Source organism: Pygocentrus nattereri, chromosome 19 (genome assembly GCF_015220715.1).
Source record: "Pygocentrus nattereri isolate fPygNat1 chromosome 19, fPygNat1.pri, whole genome shotgun sequence".
Taxonomy (NCBI): domain Eukaryota; kingdom Metazoa; phylum Chordata; class Actinopteri; order Characiformes; family Serrasalmidae; genus Pygocentrus; species Pygocentrus nattereri.
The window spans coordinates 23,570,604-23,583,271 of record NC_051229.1 but is presented as its reverse complement, the minus strand read 5'-3'; the positions used below and the strand labels follow the sequence as shown (position 1 = coordinate 23,583,271).

At 43.1% G+C, this 12,668-nt stretch overlaps 1 protein-coding gene across 2 annotated transcripts in view; it reads left to right on the top strand.

Annotated features, from left to right (window-relative positions):
- Window positions 1-12,668, top strand: part of kcnq3 (potassium voltage-gated channel, KQT-like subfamily, member 3) — a 64,691-nt gene that overhangs the window by 35,875 nt on the left and 16,148 nt on the right. For both annotated transcript variants that reach the window (XM_017699224.2, XM_037530987.1), the window contains 6 exons: window positions 515-687; window positions 1,733-1,909; window positions 2,230-2,340; window positions 2,958-3,053; window positions 3,283-3,377; window positions 5,413-5,439. In XM_017699224.2, coding sequence (XP_017554713.1) covers window positions 515-687; window positions 1,733-1,909; window positions 2,230-2,340; window positions 2,958-3,053; window positions 3,283-3,377; window positions 5,413-5,439 — 679 coding nt within the window. The remainder of the gene's footprint in view (window positions 1-514; window positions 688-1,732; window positions 1,910-2,229; window positions 2,341-2,957; window positions 3,054-3,282; window positions 3,378-5,412; window positions 5,440-12,668) is intronic.

Below are 12,668 nucleotides of genomic sequence, written 5' to 3'. Positions count from 1 at the left end.
ATATTGTAATTTAAATGTGATTATTTTAAATATATTAAGCTCAACATCTTTTTCTAAATATCCAAGAAGACTAGCATTCATTTTTTAAGCTTAAATGTAGAATGCAGTGTGCCAGACCGGCAGTTCACAAGCTCTGCAGTATTAGGTTAAATTTCCAAAATTAAACCTTGTTAAGACAAGGTTAAATATTGCAAGATATAAATAAAATGAAAAGGCTGGTAGCCTGGTAGTAGGAGAGGTTGCGCATTCAAATTCCTGGACTGACTGGACATTCACCATGTGATGCTTTCTGGCAATGCTGTGCTGCTCCTAGACTCAATAAAGTACATTTAGTGAAAAACTGTGGCTCTTGCAATTTGAAAACTGCTCTCTTTCACATTGTGATTTTGATATAAAAACAATGAAAGATTCAAGCCTAATTAAGCAAGCTCACATTTTAGTGCCTATATATAAAAAAAACAAACACATGCTCTATGTCATCTTGTTGAATAAAGCGTATATTGTGTTTGTGCAGATATCTTTGTGCTGATAGCGTCAGTACCAGTGGTGGCATTGGGAAATCAGGGAAATGTGTTGGCCACGTCTCTCCGAAGTCTGCGCTTTCTGCAGATCCTGCGCATGCTGCGCATGGACCGCCGAGGAGGCACCTGGAAACTGCTGGGGTCTGCAATATGTGCCCACAGCAAGGTATACGCACACATACACCATGTGCACACACACAGAGTCATAAATCGACTGTCCAGTTTATTAGGTACTACTACTTTTCATCTACATTCATTGTCCATTTATTACAATGTAGGTGTATTCTGTAGTTCTACAGTTTCTCAATGAAGTCAGTCAGTTGCTCTGCATAATTTGTTAGCCTTTGTTTACCCATTTCATCAATGTCAAGGACCCCCTCACAACCACCACAGAGCAGGTATCATTTGGGTGGTGGACCATTCTCAGCACTGCATTGACACTGATGTGGTGGTGGTGTGTTAGTGTGTGATGCGCTGGTCTGAGTGGATTAGACACAGCAGTGCTGTTGGAGTTTTTAAACACTTCACTGTCAGTGCTGGGCTGAGAATAGAACTCCAACCAAAAAATATCTAGCGTCCTGTGTTCAGAAACTGACCACTGATAGAAGACTAGAGCAGGTGTTCCCTATCACAGTTCTGGTGACCCCACACTATGCACCTTTTTAAGGTCTACCTTCCTGCAGAGTCTAGTTGCAACTGCAATCTGCCACACCTACTCCTGGCAATTAACTTCTTCAGATGTCCTTGATTGGCTGGATCAGATGCTTTACTGATGGGCATAACATATTAGATGCAGGCTGGAATATTAGATGCAGACTTTTCAGGACAGTAGCTCTCAAGGAGATGGTTTGTGATCACTGTGGTATAGTCTTCAACTTTACATCTACAAGGTAGACCAACAAGGTATGTGTGTCTAATAGAGTTGACAGTAAGTGAACACTCTCTAGCAATACTGTTCTGTCTTATAAACTTGTACCAGCACAACACACACTAACATGGCACCACCATGTTAGTGTGACTGTGTGCGAGGAGCTCTCTTTTTTGATTTTACTTTCTTCTAGGCACACATACACAAAAGCTACTATATCTACACCAAAACACATCCATATTGCTATCCATATTACATGCCTACATACAAGACACTGTATGTGGGTGTGCAGCATGAAAACTACTGGTTGTGTGTCAATGTGATTTTGTTTTTGTGTGTGTAGGAGCTGATCACTGCCTGGTACATAGGTTTTCTCTCTCTGATCTTGGCCTCGTTCCTGGTTTATCTTGTGGAGAAGGATGTTGTAATGACAGATGGGTCAGTCAAGGAAGATCTCACCCCCACCCCCACACCTGAGCAGGACTTTGACACCTATGCAGATGCACTGTGGTGGGGGCTGGTGAGAGAAAACACAAACTTTATAAACACACAAGCTTACTAGAACATCAACACACAATTGAAAACATTCCACACTACCACACATTACAAACACTAACACAAATATGCACACCTCAACACTTGGGCTGACTAATGCGTTTATACATGGAGGATCTGGAATTCAAGTAAATTCTTGCCAACATATTAACTGGTTGTTTTAGAGTTCCAGCAAGAGAAATGCGGCTTTTGAAGGAAATGTACCCAGCTGGTGGTATATAAAACAGATATAGAAAAAGGGGGATTATGCTCATCTGATTCAATACTGTGAAATTCTTGTGTTAGATCACTTTGACAACCATTGGATACGGTGATAAGACACCAAAAACATGGGCAGGACGTCTGCTTGCTGGAACCTTTGCTTTGATCGGTGTTTCATTCTTTGCTCTGCCGGCTGTGAGTACTGCTATTCTTCCTTCTTCCTTTTTACCTAGTGTCAAGCTACTTTCACCCTCCCATACTAGGTTTAGCTTAAACGCAGACGTTGAATGATCAAAAGTCTACCACCTCATGTGTCAAGCATGGTGGAGATGTGTGTCTGCCAATGGAAATGGTTGTCTCTTGTATTTACGGTTGATGTGACTGCTGACAAAAAGCAGCAGGGTGAATAGTAAGAATAGTGTATTGGGCTATATTATCTACTTAAATTCAACCAAATGCTTCAAAACTTGTGCCTCCATCTAGTCACTATGACTGCTGGCACAACACATGCATTTGAGACTGTAAAACAAATGTGTGTCTAGTTTTAAAATTATTCAATTAGAGAAGTGCATTTAAAAACTGCACTTTTAGGCTGGTGTGCCAGTTTTGTACATAAAACATGGGCAGAATGTATCCAATATGCATCTGAAACTGCCTGCAGACAGCTTGTGCCATCTTCGATTGGTTGTTTTTGTAAAATATTTTAGCTTTACCTCTCTCTGTGTTTGTTTGTGTCTGTTGGACATGTTGAGTGCAGGTCTCTCTGTGTTTGACCGTTAGCTGGCTCTGTGTTTAATTATTTGTGTCTGTAGGGGATCCTGGGTTCTGGTTTGGCTCTTAAAGTTCAGGAGCAGCACAGACAGAAACACTTTGAGAAACGCAGACACCCTGCAGCCGGACTCATACAGGTAAATTCTTAACCAATCATTCTCTACACTGTTACCATTTCAGCCAATCATACACCACATAATCCGTCTATCGGCCAGTCACATCACATCACATCACATCCACCATACAGGGACCAATAAAAAGTAGCCACAGAAAACTATACTCAACCTATATCACTCTTTTCAGAAGAGTTCCAGATTTATGGAGCTTATCTGTACATGCACTGTTGACACTGCTGTTTTGTACTAGGCGGCATGGCGATATTATGCCACAAATCCAGTGAGAGAAGACCTTATTGCAACATGGAGATTCTACGAAACAGTGATATCTCTGCCATGCTTCAGGTGTGTTACCTCTGCATGACATGTACATGTTATAAACATACACACATTTTTTCAATTTTCCCTTAGTTTCTTGCTCATTTGTGATCAGTGCTGGATGATATGTTATCTATACTGGTATTCGGTGATACTGACACAGTAATACTGTTTTTCAGTTTTTAGCTATATTTTAAGAGATGTATTTGATGCATAATTTTATGATATCCCTATAATTTGTAATATCCATACAACATGTTATCCATATAATGTATTATATTCATATACTATCCATAAAATAGCTAGGTTTTTTTTTTTATTCTCTGATTTTCTTTAATTTTCTGATGCTGAAGAATGCCTAATGGCTATTTTGAAATTTGGAAATTAAATAAATGAAGGATGGACAGTTTTAAATACATAAAAAATCAATAAATATCATGTTTTACCTTCCTGGATATGCGTATATTAGTAAAATTCGTGTAACAAATGTGTGTAAGATTTACAATATTGTGTCATTTTTATAGAAGTACAACAGTCCAGTCAGAACAAGGTATACCAGATTTATAAGCCATTCTGTTATCATAGAGTATCAGAACTCAGCAGACTCAGTTTCAGTGCTAACCTGATCAGTATCACCCAGCACTGTTTTTAATTATTTATCGCAGTTCTGTGTGTGTTTCACTTTATATTTTGAAAGTTTTATGTAAAAAATCATTTCTTTCATTTTTGTTTATTTTCATTTGTTGTTGTGATTTACGGCAAATTCACTTATTTGTGTTATAGTTCATTTTGCATGTGAAGTTCCATCTGCAGATCTGCCAGGAGTTTAGAATGAGGTACTGTGTGTGTGCATGTGTGTGTATGTTTAGCATGATGTCCTTTGTCCATATATTAATACATGTGCTATGCACTTGGCCAGATTAACCATACAACTGTATTTTTGCATATGGGTTAAAAACAGTAAGTTTGGGCCTTTAATGTGCTATCTTTCAGGCCAATTATGGGTAAGGGTGATGTAAAAACTCCAAAGTGCTGTGTAATTATTTTGGGCAAATTGTTGATAACCAGACCATATCTTAATTTCACTGAAATGAGTTTTGTGCTGCTAATGGACATAGTAAAACATCTCAATATTGGATAATTATTTGGAATAACAAAGTGGTAAGTACAGACAAACTCACATTCAATTTCACTGTAATGTCATGTTGAAATTGGAAGGTAAATGAGAGTAATTACTAAACAGCATGCAGTTATAGGGGTTAAAAAGTTGGTTCAAAGACACTTGATGGCACAAGACTCTTATTTATATAGCATGTATATGGTATGTTCTTGTCTATTACCTAGAAATGAAACCAAATTGGGGCTGTTAAAGAAAGCAGTGATTCTCACTATGGTTTTACTGGCCCCTCACATTTTATATAGATACTTTTCCAATTTGCTCTCTTGCTTTATTGCATATTTTCTAAGCTGCTTATCCTCCTGGGTCATTGGGGGTGCCTGAGCCTATCCCAGCACTCATTGGGTGGAAGGCAGGGAACAGGCTGAACAGCATGTCTTTGTATTGTGGGAGGAAACCCATATAGACATGGGAGAGAACATACAAGCTCCACATAGAAAGGAATCGACAGCCTTACCCACTGCACCACTGTTTGAACCCCAGTTGTTGCTAGTTATGGATTTATTTACTATGTTCTTTATCAGCTTATTTGCTAGATTTTCAACATGATTTAGTTGTGGTACCTCCCCATTTGCACAATATTTTGGCTATTGTGAACAATTAACAGCTAGCAGGGTAGTTTCATGAATGCCGTGCAATTTACCACCATGCTGTGTTTTTACCTGGTTATTAACCTAGAATACAAGACAGTGTAAAAGAAACTGTTGTCATCATTTTTTATACAGTATACATGAATTGTAGGTGTGCCTTTTCATAGTTTAGGGCCACAGAATAGCTTAACCTGGCCCTGGCAATGTGAGTGAATGTTTGTGTATGTGTATGTCTTGAACTGTCTTGAAGTGTAACTTATTTGCTTTATAATTCTGAGCATTCCTTTACCCGTAGGAAGGAAAATCTGGAAGCAATTGCTAGGTAAGATTCTCTCTCTGTCTCGCACTCCCTCGCTCTTTCTCTCTCTCTCTGTCTCTCTCTCTTTCTCTTTATAGCTGAAATTAAGCATGAGATTAATGGCTCAGTGTAATGTGTTTCTTTAAATAACTCTCAGTAACTGCTGCCATTATTCTACCACTGCAGGCATAATAACCAGCACTGATGTGAGTGTGTGTGTGGGTGTGGGTGTGTGTGGGTGTGTGTGTGTGTGTAATGAGCAGAGTCATTCTGACATGCAGACAGTGGTTCTGTATGAGAAATTACCGAAACCATTAGGAAAGAGACAGAGTTATGGGCCACTGAAAAACGATGGTGTCAGTGGAGAGAGTCAGAGAGTCAGAGAGGGCGAGAGAGGGTGTGTGTGTGTGTGTGTGTGTGTATGTATGTGTGTGCTGGTAATGGATGGCTGTGAGATGTCAGTGGTAGTATTAGGAGTATGAAAGATGATATTAGGGGGCTAGCATCACTAACAGGGTCCAGCGAGTAATGACTATGTAGGAGATTTCATACTGCAGAAGTCCTTGACATGAACACTGACCCCACACTCCATATATTAAGAGCAGTAGATTGAGTGGCCAAGCGTAGAGAGAGAGAGAGAGAGAGAGAGAGAGAGAGAGAGAGAGAGAGAGAGAGAGAGAGAGAGAGAGAGAGAGAGAGAGAGAGAAAGAGGCAAATGGAGAGAGAGTGCAATGGGGTGAGAGACAGTGAAAGAGAGCGGGAAAGAATCAGATAGAAAAGAGAGAGGGGGAGAGAAAGAAGTAGAGGGAGAGATAAATTAACTATTGAGGGAAAAGGGGGGGATACATAGAATGTGAGAGAAATGTGAGAGGGAGAAAGACAGACAGCTGGAAAGGAGATGAGAGATGAAGAGGAAAAGACAAAATTGGGACAGAGGGCAAGAAAGAGAAAGAGAGAAAAAGACAGAGAGAGAAAGAAGGATAGAGAGAAAGGATGTAGAGAGAGACAGAAGAAGAGAGAAAGAGGAGAAAATAAATAAAAAGGGACAAATACATATAATAAATATGTATATATTAATACACTGCTCAAAAAAATAAAGGGAACACTCAAATAACACATCCTAGATCTGAATGAATGAAATATTCTCATTGAATACTACAAAGTTGAATGTGCTGACAACAAAATCACACAAAAATCATCAATGGAAATCAAATTTATTAACCAATGGAGGCCTGGATTTGGAGTCACACACAAAATTAAAGTGGAAAAACACACTACAGGCTGATCCAACTTTGATGTAATGTCCTTAAAACAAGTCGAAATGAGGCTCAGTGTTGTGTGTGGCCTCCATGTGCCTGTATAACCTCCCTACAACTCCTGGGCATGCTCCTGATGAGGTGGCGGATGGTCTCCTGAGGGATCTCCTCCCAGACCTGGACTAAAGCATCCGCCAACTCCTTGAAAGTCTGTGGTGCAATGTGGTGTTGGTGGATGGAGTGAGACATGATGTCCCAGATGTGCTCAATCGGATTCAGGTCAGGGGAACGGGCGGGCCAGTCCATAGCTTCAATGCCTTCATCTTGCAGGAACTGCTGACACACTCCAGCCACATGAGGTCTAGCATTGTCCTGCATTAGGAGGAACCCAGGGCCAACCACACCAGCATATGGTGTCACAAGGGGTCTGAGAATCTCATCTCGGTACCTAATGGCATTCAGGCTACCTCTGGCGAGCATATGGAGGGCTGTGTGGCCCTCCAAAGAAATGCCACCCCACACCATTATTGACCCACTGCCAAACCTGTCATGCTGAAGGATGTTGCAGGCAGCAGATCGCTCTCCACTGTGTCTCCAGACTCTGTCACGTCTGTCACATGTGCTCAGTGTGAACCTGCTTTCATCTGTGAAGAGCACAGGGCGCCAGTGGCGAATTTGCCAATCCTGGTGTTCTCTTGCAAATGCCAAGCGTCCTGCACGGTGTTGGGCTGTGAGCACAACCCCCATCTGTGGACGTCGGGCCCTCATACCATCCTCATAGAGTCGGTTTGTGCAGACACATGCACATTCGTGGCCTGCTGGACGTCTTTTTGCAGGGTTCTGGCAGCGCTCCTCCTGTTCCTCCTTGCACAAAGGCGGAGGTAGCAGTCCTGCTGCTGGGTTGTTGCCCTCCTACGGCCTCCTCCACGTCTGCTGGTGTACTGGCCTGTCTCCTGGTAGCGCCTCCAGCCTCTGGACACTACGCTGACAGACACAGCAAACCTTCTTGCCACAGCTCGCATTGATGTGCCGTCCTGGATGAGCTGCACTACCTGAGCCACTTTGGGTTGTAGAGTCCGTCTCATGCTACCATGAGTGTGAAAGCACCACCAACATTCAAAAGTGACCAAAACATCAGCCAGAAAGCAGAAAGGTACTGAGAAGTGGTCTGTGGTCCCCACCTGCAGAACCACTCCTTTATTGAGTGTGTCTTGCTAATTGCCAATAATTTCCACCTGTTGTCTATTCCATTTGCACAACAGCATGTGGAATTGATTGTCAAGCAGTGTTGCTTCCTAAGTGGACAGTTTGATTTAACAGAAGTTTGATTTACTTGGAGTTATATTGTGTTGTTTAAGTGTTCCCTTTATTTTTTTGAGCAGTATATAATAAAATAATAATTATACAGAGAAAAAGGGAGGCAGGTAAAAATACATAGAGGGTGGTAGAAGGAGTAAAAGATCGACAGAGAGATGGAGAGAGACAAAGAGACAGAGTGAAGGAGAGAGAGAAAAAGAAGTGGAGAGAATGTGTTGAGTTCTGCATGGCTGAATTGCCTCACCCTGTAATCCGTGTTCACTCAAAGATCAAGTTACTGTTCTCTTTTGCTCACAGACACACACACACACACACACGCACGCACACACACACACACACACACACACACACACACACACACACACACACACACACACACACACACTCACATGCAGTTTGGGAAGTCTGAGAACTTGTAGTTTGACATTATCACTACCCACCAAAAGAGAAACTAGAACACACACACACAAACGTTTGTTTATGTCAGAATGTGGAGTCACACGTATTACTTTCATGTGTTTTATATACACATATATATATATATATATATATATATATATATATATATATATATATATATATATATATATACACACACACATATTGTATGTAATTATTATAAATGTCCAACCATGTTTCCAAAAAAGTTATGACGCTGTGCAAAATGTAAATAAAAACTGAACATAATGATATGCAAATCATTTAAACTGTGTTCACTTTTAAATAGTACAAAGACAACATATCGAATGTTGAAAATGAGAAATTGTGTGTTTTGAATTTAATGCCATTTCAAAAAAGTTGGTACAGGGGCAACAAAACACTGCTGAATTCTCTGGGCCCTAGCTCATTTAAGATAGACTGAGGCAAAGTGGAAAGTGTGCTGTGGTCAGTATCAAAATTCTTTCTGGAAATCATAGACCCCACATCCTCCAGGCTAAAGAAGAGTGGGATCATTCAGCTTGTTATCAGCACACAGTTCAAAGGCTAGCATCTGTGATGGTATGAGGATGCACTGGTGCACATGGCATGGGTGACTTGCACATCTATGGAGACACCATTAATGCTGAATGATACATACACATTTTGGAGCAACATATGCTGCCATCCAGACATCTTTTTCAGGGAAGACCATGCTTATTTCAGCAAAACAATGCCAAACCACATTACAACAGCAAGGCCCTTTAATTAGCAAGGCTCTTTAATGCCTGCAGCCCATTCTGAAACATAAAGTGAAAAAATGGAGACTGAACTGCTGAACAACTGAAATACTATATCAAGCAAAAATGGGAAATATTTCAGTTTTAAAAGTACAGCAATTAATCTCCTCAGTTTCCAAATGCTTACAGAGTGTTCTTAAGAGAAGAGGTGATGCAACACAGTTGCAAACATGCCCCTGTCCCAAATTCAAATATGTTGCCTGCGTCAAATTTAAAAGGGGCATATATTTGCCAAAAAACAAAAGTTCACATTTGATGTGTTGTCTTTGTACTATTTTCAATTCAACATGTAGTCTAAATGACTACATGTTGAGACTACAGAGACTACACTCATTGCAACACTTTGCAGTCATGATCATTTTGACGTTGTTTTGGTGTAAAAGCCATAAGTAAAAGTTTCACAATCATCATCATCATCATCATCATCGTCGTCATCGTTGACCGCAGATAGGGTCACGGTAGCAGTTGGGAAAGCAGAGAATCCCAGATGACCCTGTCCCCCGCAACTTCCTCCAGCTCATTACCAGGGACCCCAAGCCGCTCTCAGGCCAACTTGGAGATGTAATCCCTCCAACGGGTCCTAGGACAACCCCAGGGCCTTATCCCGGTAGGCTGTGCCTGGTACACCCCTACTGGGAAGCGTCCATGGGGCATCTGAATCAGATGCCCGAACCGCCTTAGCTGGCTCCTCTCAATGCGGAGGAGTAGTGGCTCTCCGAGCACCTCCCAGATGGCCGAGCTCCTCACCCTATCAAAAAGTGTGTAGCCCACCACCCTGTGTAGAAAGCTCATTTCCATCGCTTGTATTCGCAATCTCATTCTTTCGGTCATTACCCACAGCTCATGGCCATAGGTGAGGGTCAGGATGTAGACCGACCGGTAAACAGAGAGCTTTGCCTTATGGCTGAGCTCCCTCTTCACCACTACAGTCCAGTACAGTGACCGCATTACTGCTGCCGCCTGTCCCAGCCTGCGGCCAATCTCACGATCCCTCTTAGCATCGTTTGTGAACAAGACCCTGAGATACTTAAACTCCTCCACCTGGGGCAAGTCCTTGGGCATGCCATCCTTTTCCAGGCTAAGACCATGGACTCATGGGCTAAGACTCATTCCGGGCTAAGACTCATTCACACTCAGCTGCAAACTGCTCCATTGAGCGCTGGAGGCAACCATGTGATTCAGCCAAAAGAACAACATCGTCTGCAAATAGCAGAGACACCACCCTCCAGCCTCCGCACATAATGCCCTCTTGACCTTGGCTACACCCTGTCCATGAATATCACGAACAGGAGTGGAGACAGGGCGCAACCCTGCCAGATCCCAATGCTAATACTGAAAGGGTCCGACTTAATGCTGAGTATACCAACACAGCTCTCACTCTGGGAGTACAGAGATCGAATGGCCCAGAGTAGTAGCCCCGGTACCCCATACTCCTGGAGGACTTCCCACAAGATATCTCGGGGAACCCGGTCGTAAGCCTTCTCCAAATCCACAAAACACATGTAGACTGCATTGGCATACTCCCATGCCCCCTCAACAATACGCGAGAGGGTGAAAAGCTGGTCCATTGTTCCACGGCCCAGATGGAATCCGCATTGTTCCTCCTCAATCTGAGGTTCAACTATTGGTTGCAGTTTCTTTTCCAGCACCTTGGCATAGACTTTCCCAGGGAGGCTGAGCAGTGTGATACCCCGATAGTTGGCACACACCCTCTGGTCCCCTTTTTTAAAAATAGGGACCACCACACCACCACGTCTGCCAGTCCAAGGGTACTGTTCCTGAAGTCCATGCAATATTGCAGAGGCGCATCAGCCATGACAGCCCCACAATATCCAGAGCCTTAAGCATCTTAATCTCATCCACCCCAGTGCCTTGCCACTGAAGAGCTTGCCCACTACCTCAGTGACCTCCACCAGGGAAATGGAGCTTGACACACCAGAGGCCTCCGGCCCTGACTCCTGTGAGGGAGGCATGATTAAGGAGTTCTTCAAAGTGCTCCATCCACCGACCAACAATATCCTTATTTGAAGTCACAGTTTCTCCACCCTTGCTGAATACAGCTTGGGCACAGCCACCCCATCCACTCCTGAGTCGCCGGACAGTTGTCCAGAACCTCCTTGAAGCCAACCGAAAGTCTTTCCATGGCTTCACCAAACTCCTCCCATGTCCGGGATTTTGCTTCTGCCACCATTGCGGCTGTCACCTTTTTTGCCTTTCGGTACCTCTCTGCTGAGTCTGGAGTCCTTCAGGCCATCCAGTCCCTAAAGACCTCTTTCTTCAGCTTGATGGCCTCCCTCACCACTGGTGTCCACCAGGGGGTTCTTGGGTTACCGGCCCGACAGGCACCCATAAGCTTTTGTCCACAGCTATGCCTAGCAGCTTCCACAATGGAGGTTTTGAACAGGGTCCATTCAGACTCCATGTCCTCTACCTCCCTCAGCACATGAGAAAAGCTCTCCCGGAGGTGGGAGTTGAAATCATTCTGAACAGGAGCCTCCAACAGTCTTTCCCAGCACACCCTCACAATTCGCTTGGGCCTACCATGTCTGACCATCAGTTTTCCTTGCCATCTGATCCAACTCACCACCAGATGGTGATCAGTTGACAGCTCAGCACCTTTCTTAACCCAAGTGTCCAGAACATATGGTCCCAAGTCAGATGAAATGACAACAAAGTTGATCATTGACCTCTGACCCAAGGAGCTCTTGTACCATATACACTTATTCAATTTAATTCAAGTTTATTTGTATAGTACTTTTTACAGCTTTACAGAAGTTTGAAAACACACGGTTACAACATATAGCCCCCAGTGAGCAAGCCAGAGGTGACGGTGGCAAGGAAAATCTCCCTCAGTCAGGAGGAAGAAACCTAGGGAGAAACCAAGACTCACAAGAAACACAACAGTGTTTACAATTTAATAAGCTAAATACCAAATAAAAGCTAAGAGAATCTCTGAAGACTGGATGGTAAAGCTTTAGAAACTGCATTGGTAGAGGCAGGTTCTGAACATCCTTGTGTTCGAACTTGGTGTTTTTTATGGACAATCCATGTCTGGCACAGAAGTCCAATAACAATTCACCATTCGGGTTTAGATCGGGCAGGCCGTTCTTCCCAATCACACCTCTCCAGGTCTCCCAGTCATTGCCAACATGAGCATTGAAGTCCCCCAGTAAGACTATGGAGTCTGTAGGCGGGACCCTTTCCAGAACCCCGCTCACTGGCTCCAAGAAGGCTGAATACTCTTACCTGTTGTTTGGTGCATAAGCACACACAACAGACAGAGTTTTGCTCTCTGCGAATTTAATTCGCATTGAGGCAACTCCAACTGCATGGCCGCCAGCCAGGGACTCGTGAGTATTCCCATTCCCGCCCCACGCCTCTCACCTTGTGCAACCCTTGAGTAGGAGAGGGACCAACCCCTATCGAGGAGTTTTGTTCCAGAGCTGACACTGTGGGTGGAGGT